The following is a 20,400-nucleotide window of genomic DNA, read 5'->3' as shown; positions in this document are numbered from 1 at the left end:
AAAGGTTCAACCGAACAATCAAGAATGCCTTAGCCAAAGCTATAGCTGAGACGGGAAAGGCAGGAACCCCGATGAGATCATGACAGACCCCGACCAGCACGCTGGGTCTCAGCACCTATGAATTATTGATGGGGGGGGGGGCAATGCGTCTCCATTATGGGTTAACTACAGGATGTGGAGAGCCTGGGACCTGCAGGGATAGAGTGACACAGTATGTGAAAGGCCTTTGTAACCAACTTAAAGTGTTCGAGGACTGAGGAAAACAACAGCACATTGCTGATCAGCCAGAGGGAGAGGACAGCCTGGCGACCGACATGGTGAGGGTTCTGCCTGAAAGGGCAGGGCTTGCCCCCAGATGGATAGGGTCACAGATAGTATTTTTAACAAATGACACTCATATCTGTGTGCAGACTTGGCAAGGCAGCCAGTGGAAACACTGGACTCAGATTAAACTGTACAACTCACCTTCTTGTTGCCCCCCACAGACAGAGCAGGAGATCAGGTGTGCCCAGTAACTGTGTAATTACAGAGAACCTAAGAGAGGAACACCAGCCAGTCACACCAGACCTGACCACAGGTGATGGAAGCAGACCCACAGCAAATGTGAAGGCAGAGGATATCCAGAGAATGAAATAGAAAGCTGAGAATAGAATGTTAAAGTGCAATGGTAATGGTACTCTGTAATGAAGGCAGGTTGCTGAAGGTACCTGATTAGTTGTATAGCATAAAATAGAAAAGATACTGAGGAAATAGATAGGAAGGGATTTAAGCTATAGCAGAGACATCAGGTTCCGTAACTTCAATGGCATAGCAGACTGAGAAAGAGAAGAAATTGCACACGGCATCTGAAGTCAGTCACCACAGCCTGAATGTGGAGCGAATACAAATGAGCTGGGCCCTTTCAGCAGTTGGGCCAGTGCTTGACTGGACGGTTCAGAACGGGGTGCCTCTGATCCTTGCAGTTATTCAAATAGAGACTACCCCAACCCCTTTCTGTACATCGATGAGAGGGCTTGTGAGCCCAATACTTTTACCTTGCTGATACCCCTGGAAAGCAAAAGTTTTAGCTTTCAGAGAATGAAGGGCTGAAGACAAGGAATGTGATTAAACTGCCATGGGCCATCAGGAAAGACATATGAACGAAGCTGCATTTTTAAAAGACTGTTATTCAAATCTCTAGAACAATCTCTCTGCTTGGTGTTTTTTAGGGACGATAGGGTAGATGTAGGTGCGCATGAAGTAATTGAGGGGAACTCTGAGGCAAGGCATTTCTGCTGACTTATTTGAGTAGATTTTCCTCAAGATTGACCTTTTAGGAACCCAAGAGGAGGGACTGTTAGAGTGATTTTCGGATAAGCAAAAATAACTTCGGGTCTGAAGCCATGAAGCCATCTGGGTTCCTAAATGCTGTGAATCCCAGACCAGATAATGCTGATTAAAATTCATTTGGATGCCTGTGCTGTGGGTGTGAAGTTTGTGTGTAGTTTCAAAGAAAGCATTGTAATACATTGTAAATATGGAATTGTCCTTTGATGTTGAGCACATAAAATATCAATCCCCACATTGGGCCAGCCAACTGAAAGCGTCTCCATATGATGCGTGCTGTACCTTGTTTTGCCGAATAAAGAAGCTGAATTTGTAACTGCCAATACTTTTCTCTGGTAACTTCATTCAAACAACAACAAGAATTTGGACAGACCGGGACTTATTATGGATAGTCACCATGGCTTCATGCCTGGCAGGTCATGTCAATAAATCTTATGGAGTTTTTCGAGGAATATTCCAGGAATGTTGATGAAGACAGGACTGTAGATGTCTATATGGACTTTAGCAAGGGCTTTGACAAGGTCCTACATGGGAGGTTGGTCATGAAGGTTCGGTCACTTGGCATTCAGGATGAGGTAGACATCGCAGAAGAAGACAGAGTGGTAGTAGATGGTTACCTTTCTGACTGGAGGTCTGTGTCGACTGGTGTGCCACAGAAAACAGTGCTAAGTCTGGTGTTGTTTGCCATCTGTGTGCCATCAACAATCTGTGTTAAACTGAATGTGGTAAACTGATTCAACAATTTTTCAGATAGCACCAAGATTGGGTGGGGGGGGGGGGGGAAGTGTAGTGGACAGCGAGGAAGACTAACAAAGTTTGTAGTGAGATCTGGACCAGCTAGAAAAAATGGGCTGAAAATGGCAGATGGAATTTAATGCTGACAAGTGTGAGATGTTGCACTTTCAGAGGATAAACCAGGTTGGAGTTATATGGTGAGTGGTAGGGCACTGAAGAGTGTGGTAAAACAGAGGGATCTGGGAATACAGGTCCATAATTCCTTGAAAGTGGCGTCACAGGTGGGTAGGGTCACAAAGAAAGCTTTTAGCACATTGGCCTTCATAAATTATAGTATTCAGTACAGGATTGAGATGTTATGTTGAAGTTGTATAAGACATTGGTGAGGCCTAATTTGGAGTATTGTGTGCAGTTTTGGTCACCTAACTGTAGGAAAGATGTAAATAAGATTGAAAGAGTGCAGGGAAATTTACAAGGATGTTGCCAGGACTTGAGGAGCTGAGTTGTAGGGGAAGGGTGAATAAGTTAGAACTTTATTCCTAACCATAGGAGAATGAGGGGAAATTTGATAGAGGAATACACAGTTATAAGGAGTATAGATGGGGTGAATGCAAGCAGGCATTTTTGGGATACACATAAAATGCTAGAGGAATTCAGCAAATCAGGCAGCATCTATGGAAATGAATAAAAAGTCACCATTTTGGGCAGAGTCCCTTAGAACTTGAGGTCATGAGTTAAGGGTTAAAGGTGAAATGTTTAGGGGGGACGTCTTCATTCAGAGCGTGGTGAGAATATGGAACAAGCTGCCAGTGGAAGTGGTGGATATGTGTTCGATATCAACATTTTAGAGAAATTTGGAGGAGGGGGTGTGGAGAGTTATAGTCTGGGTGCAGGTTGAAGGGACTTGGCAGATTAATACAAACATGAGAAAATCTGTAGATACTGGAGATCCAAAGCAATGCACACAAAATGCTGGAGGAGCTCAGCAGGTCAAGAAGCATCTATGGAAAAGAGTAAACAGTCGACGTTTACTCTTCAGTCCTGAAGAAGAGTCTTGGCCTGAAACATCGACTGTACTCTTTTGCAGCCTGGCCTGCTGAGTTCCTCCAGCATTTTGTGTGTGTTGCTGCACGCAGGATAGTAGTTTGGCATGGACTGGATGGGCAGAAAGGCCTGTTTCTGTGCTGTAGTGTTCCGTGACTCTAAATTCAGTTTTTTTTTAAAAATAAAGAATTAGTTCCTCCAACACTTATATTGGTAGACGGTGCTAGTGAGTGTGTATCAGTTAGGATTGGTATTCTCATGATCACAATCAGGTGCTGCCCCCTAGTGTTCGCTTGGTAGAAGACAAGCTAGAAAGTGTTCCTTTGCTGAAGGCTTGTTCTTGCCGAGAGCATTTATGCTCATTTATCTACTGAATATTTCACTTAAGGACTTGGGTTATAGTTCTTTGGTTGACTACGTGAAGCAGGACCTCATACTGAAAGGATTGAATCTGCCCTTACTGAACCAGTTCCTCTGCACAACACACACAAAATTGTGGAGGAACTCAGTAGGCCAGGCAGCATCGAAGGGAAAGAGTACAGTCGACCCTTCATCAGGACTGGAGGGAAAAAGATGAGGAGTCAGAGTGAGAAGGTGGAAAGAGGGAAGGAAGAAACACATGGCGATAGGTGAAATGGGGGTGGGGTGAGGGGGGAAATAGAGCTGGGAAGTTGATTGGCGAAAGAGATACAGTGCTGGCGAAGTGATAGGAGAGGACAGAAGGTGACTGCTTCCACCACTCTCTCCAGCAGTGGATTCCAGGTACACATATTCACAATTCTCTGAGTGAAAAGGCTCCTCCTCACACCCACTTTTACTATGTATCCTCTAGTTTCATTCAAAGGAGAAAAACTTCCGTCAGTCTAGTTTGTCTGTACCCCTCATAATTCTATAATCATATCTCCTTTTAACCCCGTGCACTCCAAGTGAAATGAACCATGTCGCACCAGCTTACAACTAAAAACGCACTATTCCAGTCAACTCCCGGTGAATTTCATAGAATAGTACAGCACAGTATAGGCCCTTCAACCCACAAGGTTGTGCCGACCCTTAAACCCTGCCTCCCATATAACCCTCCACCTTAAATTCCTCCATGTACCTGTCTAGTAGTCTCTTAAACTTCACGAGTGTACCTGCCTCCACCACTGACTCAGGCAGTGCATTCCATGCACCAACCACTCTCTGAGTAAAAAACCTTCCTCTAATAACCCCTTGAACTTCCCACCCCTTAACTTAAAGCCCTGCTCTTGTATTGAGCAGTGGTGCCCTGGGAAAGAGGCGCTGGCTGTCCATTCTATCTATTCCTCTTAATATCTTGTATACTTCTATAACGTCTCCTCTCATCCTCCTTCTCTCCAGAGAGTAAAGCCCTAGCTCCCTTAATCTCTGATCATAATGCATACTCTCTAAACCAGGCAGCATCCTGGTAGATCTCCTCTGTACCCTTTCCAATGCTTCCACATCCTTCCTATAGTGAGGCGACCAGAACTGGACACAGTACTCCAAGTGTGGTCTACCCAGAGTTTTGTAGAGCTGCATCATTACTCCGCGACTCTTAAACTCTATTCCTCGACTTATGAAAGCTAACACTCCATAAGCTTTCTGAACTACCCTATCTACCTGTGAGGCAACTTTCAGGGATCTGTGGACATATACCCCCAGATCCCTCTGCTCCTCCACACCCAAGTATCCTGCCGTTTACTTTGTACTCTGCCTTGGAGTTTGTCCTTCCAAAGTGTACCACCTCACACTTCTCCGGGTTGAACTCCATCTGCCACTTCTCAGCCCAGTTCTGCATCCTATCAATGTCTCTCTGCAAACTTAGACAATCCTCTACACTATCTACAACACCACCAACCTTTGTGTCATCTGCAAACTTGCCAACCCACCCTTCCACCCCCACATCCAGGTCGTTAATAAAAATCACAATAAGTAGAGGTCCCAGAACAGATCCTTGTGGCACACCACTAGTCACAACCCTCCAATCCGAATGCACTCCCCCCACCACGACCCTCTGCTTTCTGCAGGCAAGCCAATTCTGAATCATCCTGGCCAAACCTCCCTGGATCCCATGCCTTCTGACTTTCTTAATAAGCCTACCATGTGGAACCTTATCAAATGCCTTACTAAAATCCATGTAGATCACATCCACTGCACTACCCTTATCAATATGCCTGGTCACCTCCTCAAAGAACTCTATCAGGCTTGTTAGACACGATCTGCCTTTCACAAAGCCATGCTGACTGTCTCTGATCAGACCATGATTCTCTATACGCCCATAGATCCTATCTCTAAGAATCTTTTCCAACAGCTTTCCCACCACAGACGTAAGGCTCACTGGTCTATAATTACCCGGACTATCCCTACTACCTTTTCTGAACAAGGGGACAACATTCGCCTCCCTCCAATCCTCTGGTACCATTCCCGTGGACAACGAGGACATAAAGATCCTAGCCAGAGGCTCAGCAATCTCTTCCCTCGTCTTGTGGAGCAGCCTGGGGAATATTCTGTCCGGCCCCGGGGACTTATCCGTCCTAATGCATTTTAACAACTCCAACACCTCCTCTCCCTTGATATCAACATGCTCCAGAACTTTCCTCTGCGTCTTCTCCAACGCTATCTCATCTATCATACGTTGATAACCAGAAATGTCGTAAAGTTAGAGCATATTCGCCTTACTTCTTTATTTAATTCAGTGACTAATATGTATCCCATATGCCTCAGCTGCCTGCAATGCCAGCTTCAAACAATTTTGACCGGACGAGGTCCATCTGTTCCTCAGGACCTTTCCTTTCATCCTTTGTCCTGGCCTCACTGGTCCTCTATAAAATGCATCCCTACATTTATCTGGTTGAAACCCTCGGCCCGTTTCATCAACACCCAGCAGCCTCCGTACTTTCAACGAGAGTTACAAGCCTTTCCCTGACTGTCATGAGACCGGTCGGCCCAGCACGTTGCCTGTCACATGATACGCTGGCTCGATCATGTGACCTCCCACCACGCTGGCTCGCTCACGTGACCAAGCCGCGCGCGCTGCATGCCGGGTAGGAAGATGGCGGTGCTGGTGCGGATCATGCTGTGAAGATCGGGATGCTGTTGGCAGCACCAATGAAGACTTTTTGCAGCAGAGCCAACCCCATCACCGGGGCCACCGAGTGGGAGGAGGAAGGCGAGGACTATGACTATCACCAGGAGATAGCACGGTACAGAACGGGCGTCCCGGCGGCAGCCAGTGCATGTGCCTGTCCGCTGCCCCCCACCCCCTGACTGTGTGTGTCCTTGTCGTTCTCCGTGGCTTCACTCGGACACTCACTCTGTCCCTGAACCGAACCATGGCACCGGCCGTCCCGGTGACACGGTGGCGCATCTTAGCCACGATCAGTCACTCTTCTCCCTATCTACACTGATGGGACTTTGCCGTAGTTGTCCCGTGTCTGATTTGAAGGGGTGGGGTGGGGGGAAACAAAGAAACAGAAAGCTCCAGATGCTGGAAATCCACAGTAAGGCAAAGTACCGTAACCATTCAACAAATCAGACAACATCTGGGAGAAGAAAAAGGCAGATGCCATCTTTTTCAGCCATTTGCTGCTTCTACCTATTACCTTCCAGTTTTTTTTGCATAATTTTTGCCTGTCCACTCCTCCTACCCCCATCATTATTCACCCATCATCTGCTAGTTTGTACCTCTTCACCTCCCTCACTTATTTACTTTATCTTCTGCCCTCATTCCTTCCAGTTCTTGGCCTAAAATATCGACTGCTGACTAATCTGCTAAGTTCCTCCAGCCTTTTTAGTGTGAATAAAGCTTTTATTTGGTTTCTAATATAGATGACACTTGATAGACATATACTGTTTTTATTTCAGATTTCTAGTATTTGCAGTTCTTTACCTGTCAGGTTTTGCTGAAAGACCATCAACCTGTTTTCCTTTCACGACTGTGGCTATGTCTTGCTGAATACTTCAGACATTTCTGTCTATATAAAAACTGGAAAAACCAGGAATACAGATGCGGTTCAATGTGCTGAGTGTTTCTGGCATCTTCTGTTCTTTTCATGATTTTCAGCGTCTGATGTCTATTTCATTTCTTGAGTATCCACTATAAATTGTGCTTGTCCGTGCACTGTAGTTATGGTTGATGAAGCTCTAAGTGTGCTTCAGCAATACACAGAATACTGGAGGAACTCAGCAAGTCAGGTGGCATCTATGGAGAGAAATGGACAGTCAAGGTTTCAAGTTGAGATCCTTCATCTGGACTAGACCAGCAAAACAGTCCTTTGTCTTTAAGTATGATAGCTCTTCCATTTAAAAGTAATTGCATTATACAACCTTGTGCAATGATAATGGGAATGATGGGGTTTTAACTAAACAGCCTTTCCTCAATAACTGGACAACCATGTAGAAGAATTATTTTAAAAAGTAGTGCAAACCCCTTCAAGTATTTTGGGGAAGAGGGCAATATACAGTTAGCTGCCCACCCAGTTACAGCATCGAGGATCAACTTTATTCACTCAATGGCTGAATTTCCCATGGATGCGGTGGATACTAATTAATGCAATGAAGAGAAATTGCATATGATCAAAATAGATGCCCCATTGATGGCATTTCAAACTTATTTTAAAGCCTAATATTCATATTGCACTGAACTTCTGCCATGCTCATTTATCACTGGCACGCTTCCCCACCTTAGAAATGTACACAAAGACCGTTCTATAATTAAAGTTCCATGGGAAACTCGGCCATTTTGCAGCAACACACGAGACCCTTCATCTGGACTGCTTAGTTTTTTTCCAACCTTTTTAAAGCTGCAAATTACAGCATCTGCCGTCTCTTGTCTCTGGAAAGAACAGGTATTTCAAATCCTATAGAAAGTTCACTGACTATAACAGAAGGCCAGACCTTGCTAACATTTCCCATCTGAGGCAATGCTATAATTATGCAAACGTAGTCCAGTTGCAGAAGACTCATTCTGCTGGACCAAAGAGCTTGGATTCCCATTGTTATGGCTGGTTTAGTAGCAAGATCTTAGCTGATGTCACAAAATATTCCTGAAGGCTTTGGTAGGCAGCAATGCTGGTGGTGGGGTTTGGCTGGCTATCAAAATTTTTTTATTTTATTTTATTGCATCTTAAGAGATCTTGCTACTAAACCAGCCATAATGATGAGAATCTGATATCTATGGATTTAAAGGACGATGTTTCTGATGGTTAAAATGATGAAAACAGACAAAACAAAAAACTCTCAAATAAAATCAACTGAAGGAACCTGTAATACTTAAAAGTAATTAAAAACATCAAAATAAAATAATAAAAAAACCTATTCACTTCATCCTCCACAGCACTGCTTCACCGCCCATACTTATTGAATATGATCATGTGACAGGATCCTCCGAGATCTCAGCAAAATAAAATTCTTGCTGATCGGTATAAAGTACAGGGAATAGTTAAAAGTGATCTGAACTGGTCAGTAAATTTGAACAAAAATCCACAACCTGCTTCCATTTAAATATTTTCCACCTGCTTCTGGATCACTGATCTCGTTTCCCCACGGATGGCGCATTTCTAGCAAATTTTGTTTTAATTTCTTATTTCTCACTGCTATGTTACATAGGAATAGTTTGCTGTTTTAAAACAATCAGAAACCCATTAGGTCCTGGTCTCATATTATAGTTGGGGTTCTGGTATCCAAGTATAAATCATGTGGTTTCAATCAAATATCAACTTGTAAGGATTCCTACATTAATTTGTCTCAGATCAGAACACCATTTGGTTTAATGTACACTACAGGAGCTGTGTATCTATTTTCTGTCTGTATTGTATCTTATGACGTGTTTATTATGGTGATCTGTCACATGGGTTGGGGCATTGTAGAAGCAAGTGAGTAGAGTTACATATTAGACCATGAGATTCGAGCAGAATTAGGCCATTTCTCCTATCAAGTCTGCTCCGCCATTTTATCATGGCTGATCCATTTTCCTCCCAGTCCCAAACTCCTGTCTTCTCCCGACATTCCCTGTCTAATCAAGAATCTATCAGCCTCTGTCTTAAGTATACCCAATGACTGGTCCTCCACAGCTTCCTGTGAAAATGAATTCCATAGATTTAACACTCTCTGGTTAAAGAAATTCCTCCTCATCTCCATTCTAAAATGATGCCCCTCTATTCTGATCCTGTGTCCTCTGGTCTTAGACTCTCCCACCATAGGGAACATCCTCTCCGCATCCACTCTGTCAAGTCCTTTCAGCATTCGAAAGGTTTCAATGAGGTTACCATTCACTTCTCAGTCCCAGTGAGTAGAGGCAAGAGCCACCAAACGCTCTTAATGTGACAAGCCTTTCAATCCCAAAATCATTTTCATGAACCTCCTTTGAACCCTCTCCAAAGTCAGCACATCCTTTCTTCGATGAGAGACCCTCCCAAGTGAGGCCTCACCAGTGCTCGATAAAGCCTCAACATTACATCCAGGATTTTTGTATTCTAGTCCAGTGGTCCCCAAAGCATGGCTACCAGCCCATGAGGAAACAATATGATTTGGCAATATGAAATGATATGAGTCAGCTGCACCTTTCCTCATTCCCTGTCACGCCCACTGTTAAACTGAACACACGCGAGGTCACTACACATGCGAAGTCGTTACCCACACGAGGTAATCAGTCACCTAAACGCAGTGATACCCTCGTGCCAGGGATCACTGGTTGGCCTTGCGCGGCCGATGAGAAGTGCCATTGCTACTGGCCTGGAGCACGGACAGATGGGCGCCGCCTCTCAACCTGTTTACCACACTGAATGTTTGTGGGGAACCCGTTGCTAAAATAGTCGCAGATTACCTAATTCGGGCTCAGGGTTTCGTAAGTAGCAGAGCAGTTACCTCGCTGCAATCTACTGAAAGTCATCCTCGAGACAAACTTTTGTCAGCCGATAGATCCTACGGGCGACCTGTCGGACTCATCGCTCGGTCAGTCGCTCTGACTTCTGGCCCTTACCTTGTCCTGTCACCCCACCCACGTCCAGCCGCACCTGGCCAAGGCGTCTGGTGGCGGGCGGGTGGGAGGCTGGAGTTCGGGCCCGGATGCTGTCTAATGAGGCCCTCAAAACTGCTTAGGTACCTTTGAGTCCAAGCACCCTGCACTTAAAGACAAACCTGTTGAGTTTTTTGAGTGGAAAAAATGTGAGCAAGCGGGACAGAAGCAAGTGCTGTTAGCCATGTAAACTAAATTGCGGAATAGACTGGACATAAGGAACCTCCTTTGAGTATCGCTGTATTCCAGTCGTGTTTAACACCCCACCCCCCACATCGGCCGGTCCACAAGAATATTGTCTATATTAAATCGGGCCGTGGTGCAAAAAAGGTTGGCGCCCCTGTTCTAGTCTTCTTAAAATGAATGCTAACATCACGTTTGCCTTCCTTACCACAGACTCAACTTATAAATTAAACTTTAGGGAATGCTGCATGAGACTTCCCCCCCCACCCCAAGTCTATTTGCACCTTAGATTTTTGGTTTTTTTTCTCCATCTATAAAATAGTTTGCCCTTTTATTTCTTCTCTCAAAGTGCATGACCATACACTTCCTGACACTGTTTTCCATCTGCCATTTCTTTGCCCGTTCTCCTAATCTGTCTAACTCCTTCTTTAGCCTTGCTACTTCTTCAAAACTCCCTGCCCTCCACCTTCATGTTGTCTGCAAACTGAGCCACAAAGCCATCAATTCTGTCATCCAAGTCATTGACATATAACATAAAAGAATTGGTCCCAACACAGACCCCTCTGGAACACCTCTAGTTACCGGCAGCCAACCAGAAAAAGCTTCCTTTGTTCCCCACTCTTTGCCTGCTGCCAGTCAGCCACTGCTTTATCCATGCTAGTAGTTTTCCTGTAATACCATGCGCTCTTATTAACTTGTTAATTAGCCTCAAGTGTGGCACCTTGTCAAAGGTCTTCTGTAAATCCAAGTACACAACATCTGCTGATTCTCCTTTGTGTTTCCTGCTTGTTATTTCTTCACAGAATTTCAGCAGATTTGTCAGTCAGGGTTTTCCCTGAAGGAGACCATGCTGACTGCGGCTTGCCTCCAAGTACCCCAAAAAAACACCCTTAATGGTCGATTCAAACATCTTGCAATATTCATGCTTTGTCTTAGTTGTTTCGTCGAGTTGAGGGTTGAGCCATGGAGAATGATACTCTTTTGTTTGATAATTTAGTTTGACCGCTTAGTTACACTGTTAGTACGCTAATTGGGACATTATTGGAACATTATCTAGATTGCTAACTTCACTATGTTAGTTCAACCACTTAGTTACGCCATTTGGCATGTTATTGGAACACTAACAAGATCAGTAGCTACTTAAATACATTAGTTTAGCCGGTATCTTCATTACTTCACTTATTTGAACACTATATTGCCAATTTAGTTTTGTCAGTTTATTTTTATTGCTGGTTTTGTAATAAAGGATCGAACCTACCTGTTTTGATCTTGGAACTCTAGTACTTTGGAAGTATGTCAGACAGTGTTGATTTCCTGGCTTAGTCTCTCAGCGTTTTTGGTTTGTTTTAAAATAACTGCTACAGTAGACAAATAAATAAAACCGTATTTTAATTAACTGGATTGTTTTTCTATGTTGTCTTAACAGGTCCTCTTATGCTGATATGCTACATGATAAAGACAGGGTAAATGTTAATTAATTTTGTTAATGCATGTGTTAATTAATTTTCAATACATTTTTATGTAAATGCTGTGGGTGCTCTTGCCTTTTCAGACTGTCGAGTTGCGGTAGGATCACAGGGCTGAAAGTTGCCTAGAATCCTTACCGTGTATGTACTCCCTAAATCTCAAATGCAGTAATGACTCATTGCACAAAAATGGACATGAGTTCTGGTTTTTGAACTGGCTACATGCTATTTATTTGTAGCTTAAATTCTGAAATGCCTGGTTAAAATAACATGATTATCATCACTGAAGATGTTAGTGCGGCTGAGTGTCTTACCATGTTAGTATGGTTAAAAGTGAATGCTTTTTCTTATATTATTTGCTTCTCTGTCTGGCCTGTTCCAGAGTAACATGAGTCTTCTGTTGTTCGTGAGCATCTAAAATATGCACGAGTGCAAGGCTGAAAACCAAAGAAGAAATACAGTTTGATACACTCAAAATGGTGGAGGAACTCAACAGGTCAGGCAGCATCTATGGAGAGGAATAAAGGGTCAGTGATTAGGACCGACACCCTTCATCTGTTCTCTTTGTTCCTTTCCATAGATGCTACCTAACCTGCTGAGTTCCTCCAGCATTTTGTGTCTGCAGATTCTCTTGTATTGAATAATTCTAGATAACATGTATGAGCCATACGTGAACAGCAGATGCAAAAATTTCTGATGAAGTTTTGAAACGATTTTGCAGAATGAGAAATACTACAGTGGAATTCGGGCAGCAGTCCGCAGGGTGAAGGAACGAGGTCAGAGGGCGATTGTTCTGGACATCGGCACTGGGACTGGGCTCTTATCCATGATGGCAGCAAAAGCTGGTGCAGACTTCTGTTTTGCAGTTGAGGTGAGACCTACTGCTGGATTTTAACTTCGTTGCACTTGTATTTTGCTGAAATTTTCACTTAACATAGTTTATCTTCTATAATGAGTCTTATAGTTTGGGCATCATACAAACAAACTTTCAACAATGATCTTGTTTAATAACTTCACTCACCAGGCAAAATATAGAAAATGAGTAGTTACTTTGAAGAGCAAAAATTAGTGGCTGCTTGAGTCTACCTTGCTCCTGTTGCCTCTATTTATTCCCAATTAACTTTGTTCCAAACAGAAGCATGTTTGGTTGTTACACAGACTTGCCTTACATGCAAAGTCTTCTTGTTAATACAAAGCTTAAGCAGAGCTTTGATAATGATTGTTATCAGACACAAATTTTCACAGATGATTTAACTGCAGCATGGACTCTTCAATTTTCCATTGTGGCAGAAATAAGTGGTCATGCTGATGTCTTGATTACTTTATTGATGCACATACTGTAGATTTAAGTTAATTCTGACTCAGATCAACTCACTGAGCATGGAGCAAGGATGTTGAATCTCAGGGTTGAGCTCATTAGATACCCAGCAGAAAAAAACATGAAAAGAGCAAGTGATGGATGGAGAGGGACCAGATGCTCAGCCACTTGACGAAGGCTATGACATGTGTGGATTCTTCTGTGCTGTTACCCCCTCTGTTATCCAAACACTTGATGCCCCACCTCACATGCAAACCAAGAAAAGGGTTTTCATCAGGGATGGGGAGGCAATCAGTGCTCATGGAAAGGAATACTTCAAATACCTTCTCAACTGTGGCATTGACCTTTCTTTCTATTCCACAGGAGTCTATTCTGTCCAGCCTTGCTACCTACCTATTACAAGTTTAAAAAAAAAACTAGATCTCGGGTGCATATGGTATCCCAGCTGAAGTTCTAAAACTCCATGGCAAAGTGCTTCAGTCACAAATCAACAACCTTATTGCTGTTTCTAGGAAGAGGTGGATATACCAGGAGATCTTAAAGGATGCATAATTACCATCTGTAAGAAAGGAGACAGCGGGACGGCAAGGAACCATAGCGGTTAGTGTAACAGTGTTGTAGACTGTAAAATCAGGGTTCGATTCCCTTCGCTGCTGGTAAGCAGTCAGTACGTTCTCCCCTAGACTGGACTTCCTCCAGGTACTCCAGTCTCTTCCCATATTTCAAAGATGTACTGTTAGGGTTCATAGGTTTAGGGGTGTTGTTGGCCTTGGAAGCATGGTGACATTCATGGCTTGCCCAGCACAGTCCTTGCTGATTTGATTTGACATAAATTATGCATTTCACTGTATGTTTCAATGTAGAGGTGACAAATGAAGTTAATCTTTATCTTTAAATCTTTAAAGATCTGACTGTGGTCAGATCTGACAGAAGTTTTCCTGTTCTGTGACACAGTAAAAGTAATTGCTAGTGTCTTCCTCACCCACCCTCTCCCAGCAATCAAAGGTTTGCCATGCCAAATCTCAGTGTGGATTCCTGTTACCCACATGCACAGTGGCCTTGGCCTTCACCTGGCAACAAATCCAATTAAAATTCAGGTAACGATACCAGCAACTGTCCATGATCTTTTCCAACCTCACTAAAATCTTTGATGCCGTCATTCCGGAGTGACTATGAAGCATGTTCCTCAAAATTGCCATCTTACAAAAATTAATCCTCATTGTACATTTACTCCATGGTACCAACAGCTCTGGAACATAACCTTTTTCAGTGCAGACTAGCATCAGGCAAGTCTGTACCATTACATCAACAATTTTCCCAATCTTGCTTGCTGCAGTGCACCTCACTTCCTAAGAATGTTTTGGAGGTAAGCTTCAGAACTATTGGAAATCTGTTCTCAACTGCAGAAACCACAGTCTAGAACCAAGGCCACCCAGATCTCAGTAGTCAAATTATAGTGGGGAGATAATGCTGGTGTTTATGCACACTAGGAGGTTGAGCTCCAAGACATTGTTGATTTCCTCCCTGATGCATATGAGAGTACATGACTTGTGCTGAAAACCGCCTCTTTCATCCTGCTTCCATTGCACCACTCTGCCATTCAACAATAAAGGTTTGTGGAGAAATTCCGGAAACATGAACCAGAATATTTTACCATATTTTACCATATTCTACCATATAATAAAATATTCTACCATATTTTAGGAGACAGTTTTCAGTGAGTGCACACATCGACTTTGAAATTCACCACTGCTTTGTGCCAGTACAGTCTTCAGTTGATTGAAGAAATGGGTAAATGAAAATCGAGATCTCAGTCTTTGCACAAGTTCATGGTCCACCAGGCAGCAGTGACCCTTTCTGTGCGTATGAGACCAGGACTATCAACATCAGGCATCTCAAAGCTTGGGCAATGTAGTCTTCATAAAATCCTCCAATTGTAGTGGAGGGATGGATGAGCTAACACCAGCATCTGTCAGACTAACATTGAGGCTCCCAATTGGCTACATTGTGCCAGCTCATGAGCCCACAGCAGACTCCCAAATTAAGCATACAATTCTGAACTGTGGTGGGAGGAAATTGCCAGATGGACAAAGAAAGAGATTCAAAGATGTGCTCAAAGTTTTTGTGAAGAATATTCCTGCTGACTTCTGGGAAACTGGCTCATGACCACTCAGAGTGGAGAAGGACCATTTGAAGTGGTGTCGAGAAGCCACTTGTTGGGAGCTGACAGAAACACTGGACAGGTGTTGTACTGCTTCACAAACTGCCCATGACCCACTGAGTTTTTCCAGCAGAATGCTTGATTCAAGCATCTGCCTTCACTTTTGTCTCCAGCCCATCATATGTGGCAGATTAGATCCCATAATGGCCTTATTGCCTACTTAAGAATCTGCAAAAATAGGGAAGAGGCAAAATATCCTCAATCCCAAGGCTTAAGAGGAAAGGACAAGTCAGGTTGCGGATACAAGTAACTGCAAATGCTGGAATCAGGAGCAACAAGCAATCTGATGGAGGAACTCAGCGGCTCAGGCAGCTTCTGTGGGAGGAAAGGGATTGTCAGCATTTCAGGTCAAAACCTGTATCAGGACTGCTGCAAGTGTTGTGGCTCTGAATGAGAAAATTACAGGCAGGGTAGACAAAGGAGATGCAGTAGAAGTGGTGTACTTGGATTTTCAGAAGGCCTTTGACATGGTGCCGCACATGAGGCTGCTTAGCAAGATAAGAGTCCATGGAATTACAGGGGAGTTACTAGCATGGGTGGAGCATTGGCTGATCGGCAGAAAACAGAGAGTGGAATAAAGGGATCCTATCTTGTCTGGCTGCCGATTATCAATGATGTTCCACAGGAGTCGATGTTATAACCGCTGCTTTTGACGATGTATGCTAATGATTTGGATTATGGGATTAATGAAATTGTGGCTAAATTTGCTGATGATGCAAAGATAGGTGGAGGAGCGGGTAGTGTTGAGGAAACAGAGTGCCTGCAGAGAGGCTTAGATAGTTTAGGGGAATGGACAAAGAAGTGGCAAATGAAATACAATGTTGGAAAGTGTATGGTCATGCACTTTGGTGGAAGAAATAAACGGGCAGACTATTATTTAGATGGGAAAGAATTCAAAATGCAGAGATGCAAAGGGACTTGGGAGTCCTTGTGCAGGATACCTATAGGTTACCCTCCAGATTGAGTCGGTGGTGAAGAAGGCGAGTGTAATGTTGGCATTCGTTTCTAGAGGTATAGAATATAAGAGCAGGGATGTGATGTTGAGGCTCTGTAAGGCACTTGTGAGACCACGCTTGGAGTATTGTGTGCAGTTTTGGGCTCCTTATTTTAGAAAGGAGAGGGTTCAGAGAAGATTCATGAGAATGATTCCAGGAATGAAAGGGTTACCGCATGAGGAAAATCTGGCAGCTCTTGGGCTGTTTTCCCTGGAGTTCAGGAAAATGAGGGGTGATCTCATAGAAACATCCCAAATGTTAAAACGCCTCAACAGATTAGATATGGCAAAGTTATTTCCCATGGTAGGGGAGTCTAGGACAAGAGGGCATAACTTCAGAATTGAAGGATGTCCATTTAGAACTGAGATGTGGAGAAATTACTTTAGTCAAGGGATAGTAAATCTGTGGAATTTGTTGCTATGAGCGGCTGTGGAGGCCAGGTCCTTGGGTGCATTTAAGGCAGAGATAGATAGGTTCTTGATTAGCCAGGGCGTCAAAGGGTATGGGGTGAAGGCAGGGGAGTAGGGATGACCGGAAGAATTGGATCAGCCCATGATCGAATGGTGGAGCAGACTCAATGGGACGAATAGCCTACTTCTGCTCCTATATATTATGGACTTATGAATGTGCTGTGGGTGCTTCTAGTGTTGCAAAACATAAAAACAAGTGATTCTGCAGATGATGGAAATCCAGAGCAACACATGAAATGAATAAATTATTCCTCTCCACAGATGCTGCCTAGACCTGCTGAGTTCTTCTAACACTCTGCTTCTTCTGGAGTTCACTTGATTCATGGCTAAATTAGCTGAATGTGGAAATAGTCTGCTGGTTGTATGTGCTGAAGACTTTAAGTTAATGGATTGTCTCTGAAATCTCTCAGACACAACACACTTAAGTAGCTAGTTATTAAAACATTTTGTTATTTTTTGCTGTGGTTCAGTGTTTCCTGTCATCAGTGCAACAACCCCCCACCTCTGCTAACAGTGCTGATGAAAATAGCTTGTTTTCTGATCGCTGGTGCAGGTGTCCATGGAGATTGGTAGTATAAAGAAGAGTGAACATAAAAGGTAATATGGGTCTTATGATCTTTCTGTTATCACTCCCCAGGTTTTTAAGCCAATGGCTGATGTTGCTGTAAAGATTGTGGAGAAAAATGGATTCAGCAATAAAATTAAAGTCATCAACAAGCACTCAACTGAGGTGACGGTGGGGCCAGGTAAGGCACCTGAGGTGGGAGTGTAACAGAGACCATTAATGGGAAAGCAGCACGTTACCTCTTGAATTGTAGTGATCTATAGAAACAGTTAATTGTATTGGTTGGTAAGTAATGTATCATAACTGATTAGAATGGTTTTTGTAATCACCACTGAAGTTATTTGAAGCAGCTACTTTTAGGTTTTATTTTAAATTCATTTTGTTTTGACTTCCAAGTCACAAATAACAGGTCGGCTGTCACATGTCAATTAATACTGCAATAATATCAAAGTTGTTTGCTAAAGAGGTCTAGTTTCATGATTATGCTGTCTGAGTGTTCGACCTGCTGTAATAACTAGACGTTTCCTAGAATACAGTGAGGTTGTTTTCCTTTTATCATGTTCCATGTTAAAGTGAACAAGTGGAGTTTGGATGTAAATTATTAGCCCCAATTTCCTAAAGATCCATCTGCAGAGAGTATATCAGAGTTAACCTTTCATGTTGATGACCTTTCATCAGAGTGAGGAAAAGTGAGAAATCAGGCATGTTTTCAACTGCAGGAGTGGAGGGACAAAGGGCATGTCCCTGCTCTCTGTATGAACTCCATTCCTTTCTGTGTGTTTCTCTGGCTCTTCTGATTATAATGCTTTTTAGACTTGTGCTTCCAAGTTTTCTTTAAGTATGCTTTGCCCTGCATCAGATCTTATGGGGCTTTCAACTGGAACTGTTTCATTTTCTACACTTAAGCTGTCACCAGCTCTGCTCCCATCTAAAATAAGGATAAGGTTCCTCTTTTCCTCATCTCCCTTTCCACCAGTCTTCATGTTCATCTTTTGAATTTTCTGCCACCTTCAACATGCTGACCCTCCTGCATTTTCTACCTCCTCCAGCATTCCTGTTCCTCCCCAGCAACTTGCTGCATCACACTTCTGTTTCCACCAATACTGATGCCTCTTCTCAATGTTACTGCCAAGGATTGTGACATTCCTTAAGTGATCATGTCACAGAATGCTAACAACAATCTAGTTTAAAGAGTTCACCCAAAAGGGGCTTGATGTGATCACCAAGGGTACCATTAGGGATCTAATGCACTCTTTCAGTAGCTTTACTTATAAAACCTCTGGAACAACGCTACTGTATTAGATTTTGTACCCACATTTCCGGAGTGAATCCATGAGTGTCGGTACATTGAGGTTAATGAGCAGAGGCTGCTTGCACATCCTTCATAATGATTTCCACTCTGCAGATGGTGATATGTCATGCCGAGCTAACATCCTGGTCACAGAGCTATTTGATACGGAGCTCATTGGTGAGGGGGCACTGCCAAGTTACGAGCATGCTCACAAATACCTTGTGCAGGTAGGTCATGGGGAGAAAGTGACTCCTGTCCTGGGATTGTATGATACTCTCAATGGGAATTGTATTAACATTAACAGCAATGTAAATATATATTCTTTCTTTAATAATTTCCATAAAGCTATGAAAGTTAAATAAATCAAGTTTGAGCTTTATTTCCCATTTATATTTACATATATTTAGAAATTGCTGTAGTGTGTTGGTACTACATGCAACAAAAAGTACCATTCAATAATTAGAATAAAGTATATAAAAATAAAGTTAGAAGTATCGGTATGGAATAAAAGGTGCATAAATACTGGTATGTATTTGCAGTGTAAATAGTGCAGTCAGTGGCTGAGATAATAGAGGGGTGTGGGGTGGTAACTAGAATGATCAAGCAGAGCAGGATATCCCTCACAACCTAGTTGTACTGTTTCTTTCTATCCATCTCTTCAATGGGCTACAGGAAGACTGTGAGGCTGTTCCACACAGAGCGTCAGTTTATGCACAGCTGGTGGAGTCCGAGCGGATGTGGGCCTGGAACAAGCTGCTGCCAATTCACATCCGGCTGGAGGATGGCAACGATAAGGTCATTTTACCAACAAGGGACATGGAGGCGTGTGCTGGCTCCCCCTGCGTCTATGACATTCAGCTCAATCAAGTGAACATGAACCACTTCACCCCCCTCACAAAGGTTGCAGAGGTATTCAGGTATGGTCTAACAATTCCTGTTGGAAAATGAATAATTGTGTGAAGAGATAAAGGATTTTAAAGCTTCCATCAATTGTCAGGGAGGATTCAGAATTGACAGATGTACAAGACGCTAAGAGGCATTTTACGTGGAGAGCAGTGAGTGCATGGATCGCCCTGCTAAGTGGTGGTAGAGGCAGATATGAGACGTTTAAGGAATTCTTAGGTAGCCACTTGGATGATAGAAAAATGGAGGGTTATGTAAGAGGGAAGGGTTAAATTGATCTCCGAAGGTTAGAAGGTCGGCAAAACATAGTGAGCCAAAGGGTATGTACTGTACGGCTACATGTTCTCTGTTCTATTTTTGAGAATTATTTGTATTGTTAATAGTGCAAATATTAATTTTTCTTATTGGATATGGAGATTACTGGCTTTCCGAATTACCCTTGAGGTAGAGCTGAGTGACTGTTGAAAATGTGGAGTCCTTGGGGTGAAGTTGTCTCCACAGTGTTATTTATTGGGTAATGAGTGCCAACGTCTTAACCCAATGATAATGAGGAAATGATGAGTTGTTTCTAAGTTAAGACAATGTATGACTTGAAAGGAAGCTGGAGAGGTTGGTGTTCCTTGCATTTGCTACTACTCTCCTTACAGCCACTAGAAGTTCTGCTGAATCATGTAGTTACACGAGCAGCCACTATTCCAGTGTATGAGTGAGTGAGTGCTTCAGGTGGACTTTAAGGACGTCGAAGTGGATGGTTACATAATGCCTCGTCATTGAATGTCAAGGAAGATGATTATATTCTTTCCTTTGGAGATGATCACTGGTCAACGCCTGAACTGCGAATGTTGCCATTTACTCTTTCAGCCCTTGA

The 20,400-nt window shown here is 43.2% G+C and overlaps 1 protein-coding gene across 3 annotated transcripts in view; it reads left to right on the top strand.

Moving 5' to 3' along the window:
* The first annotated feature begins 6,134 nt into the window (after positions 1–6,134).
* prmt7 (protein arginine methyltransferase 7) overlaps positions 6,135–20,400 on the top strand; it is a 53,888-nt gene continuing 39,622 nt past the window's right edge. Inside the window, exons 1-6 of one of the 3 annotated variants that reach the window (XM_073069759.1) lie at positions 6,135–6,308; positions 11,730–11,766; positions 12,491–12,640; positions 17,411–17,519; positions 18,744–18,856; positions 19,302–19,546. In XM_073069759.1, coding sequence (XP_072925860.1) covers positions 6,196–6,308; positions 11,730–11,766; positions 12,491–12,640; positions 17,411–17,519; positions 18,744–18,856; positions 19,302–19,546 — 767 coding nt within the window. In that variant the 5' untranslated portion in view covers positions 6,135–6,195. Of the gene's footprint in view, positions 6,309–11,729; positions 11,767–12,490; positions 12,641–13,500; positions 13,688–17,410; positions 17,520–18,743; positions 18,857–19,301; positions 19,547–20,400 lie in introns of those variants that run through there. The other 2 variants (XM_073069760.1, XM_073069762.1) reach the window with 2 other exon arrangements.

The sequence above is a fragment of the Hemitrygon akajei genome, chromosome 17 (genome assembly GCF_048418815.1).
Source record: "Hemitrygon akajei chromosome 17, sHemAka1.3, whole genome shotgun sequence".
Classification (NCBI taxonomy): domain Eukaryota; kingdom Metazoa; phylum Chordata; class Chondrichthyes; order Myliobatiformes; family Dasyatidae; genus Hemitrygon; species Hemitrygon akajei.
The sequence above is the reverse complement of the archived record's forward strand: the minus strand, read 5'-3'. Positions and strand labels throughout refer to the sequence as shown.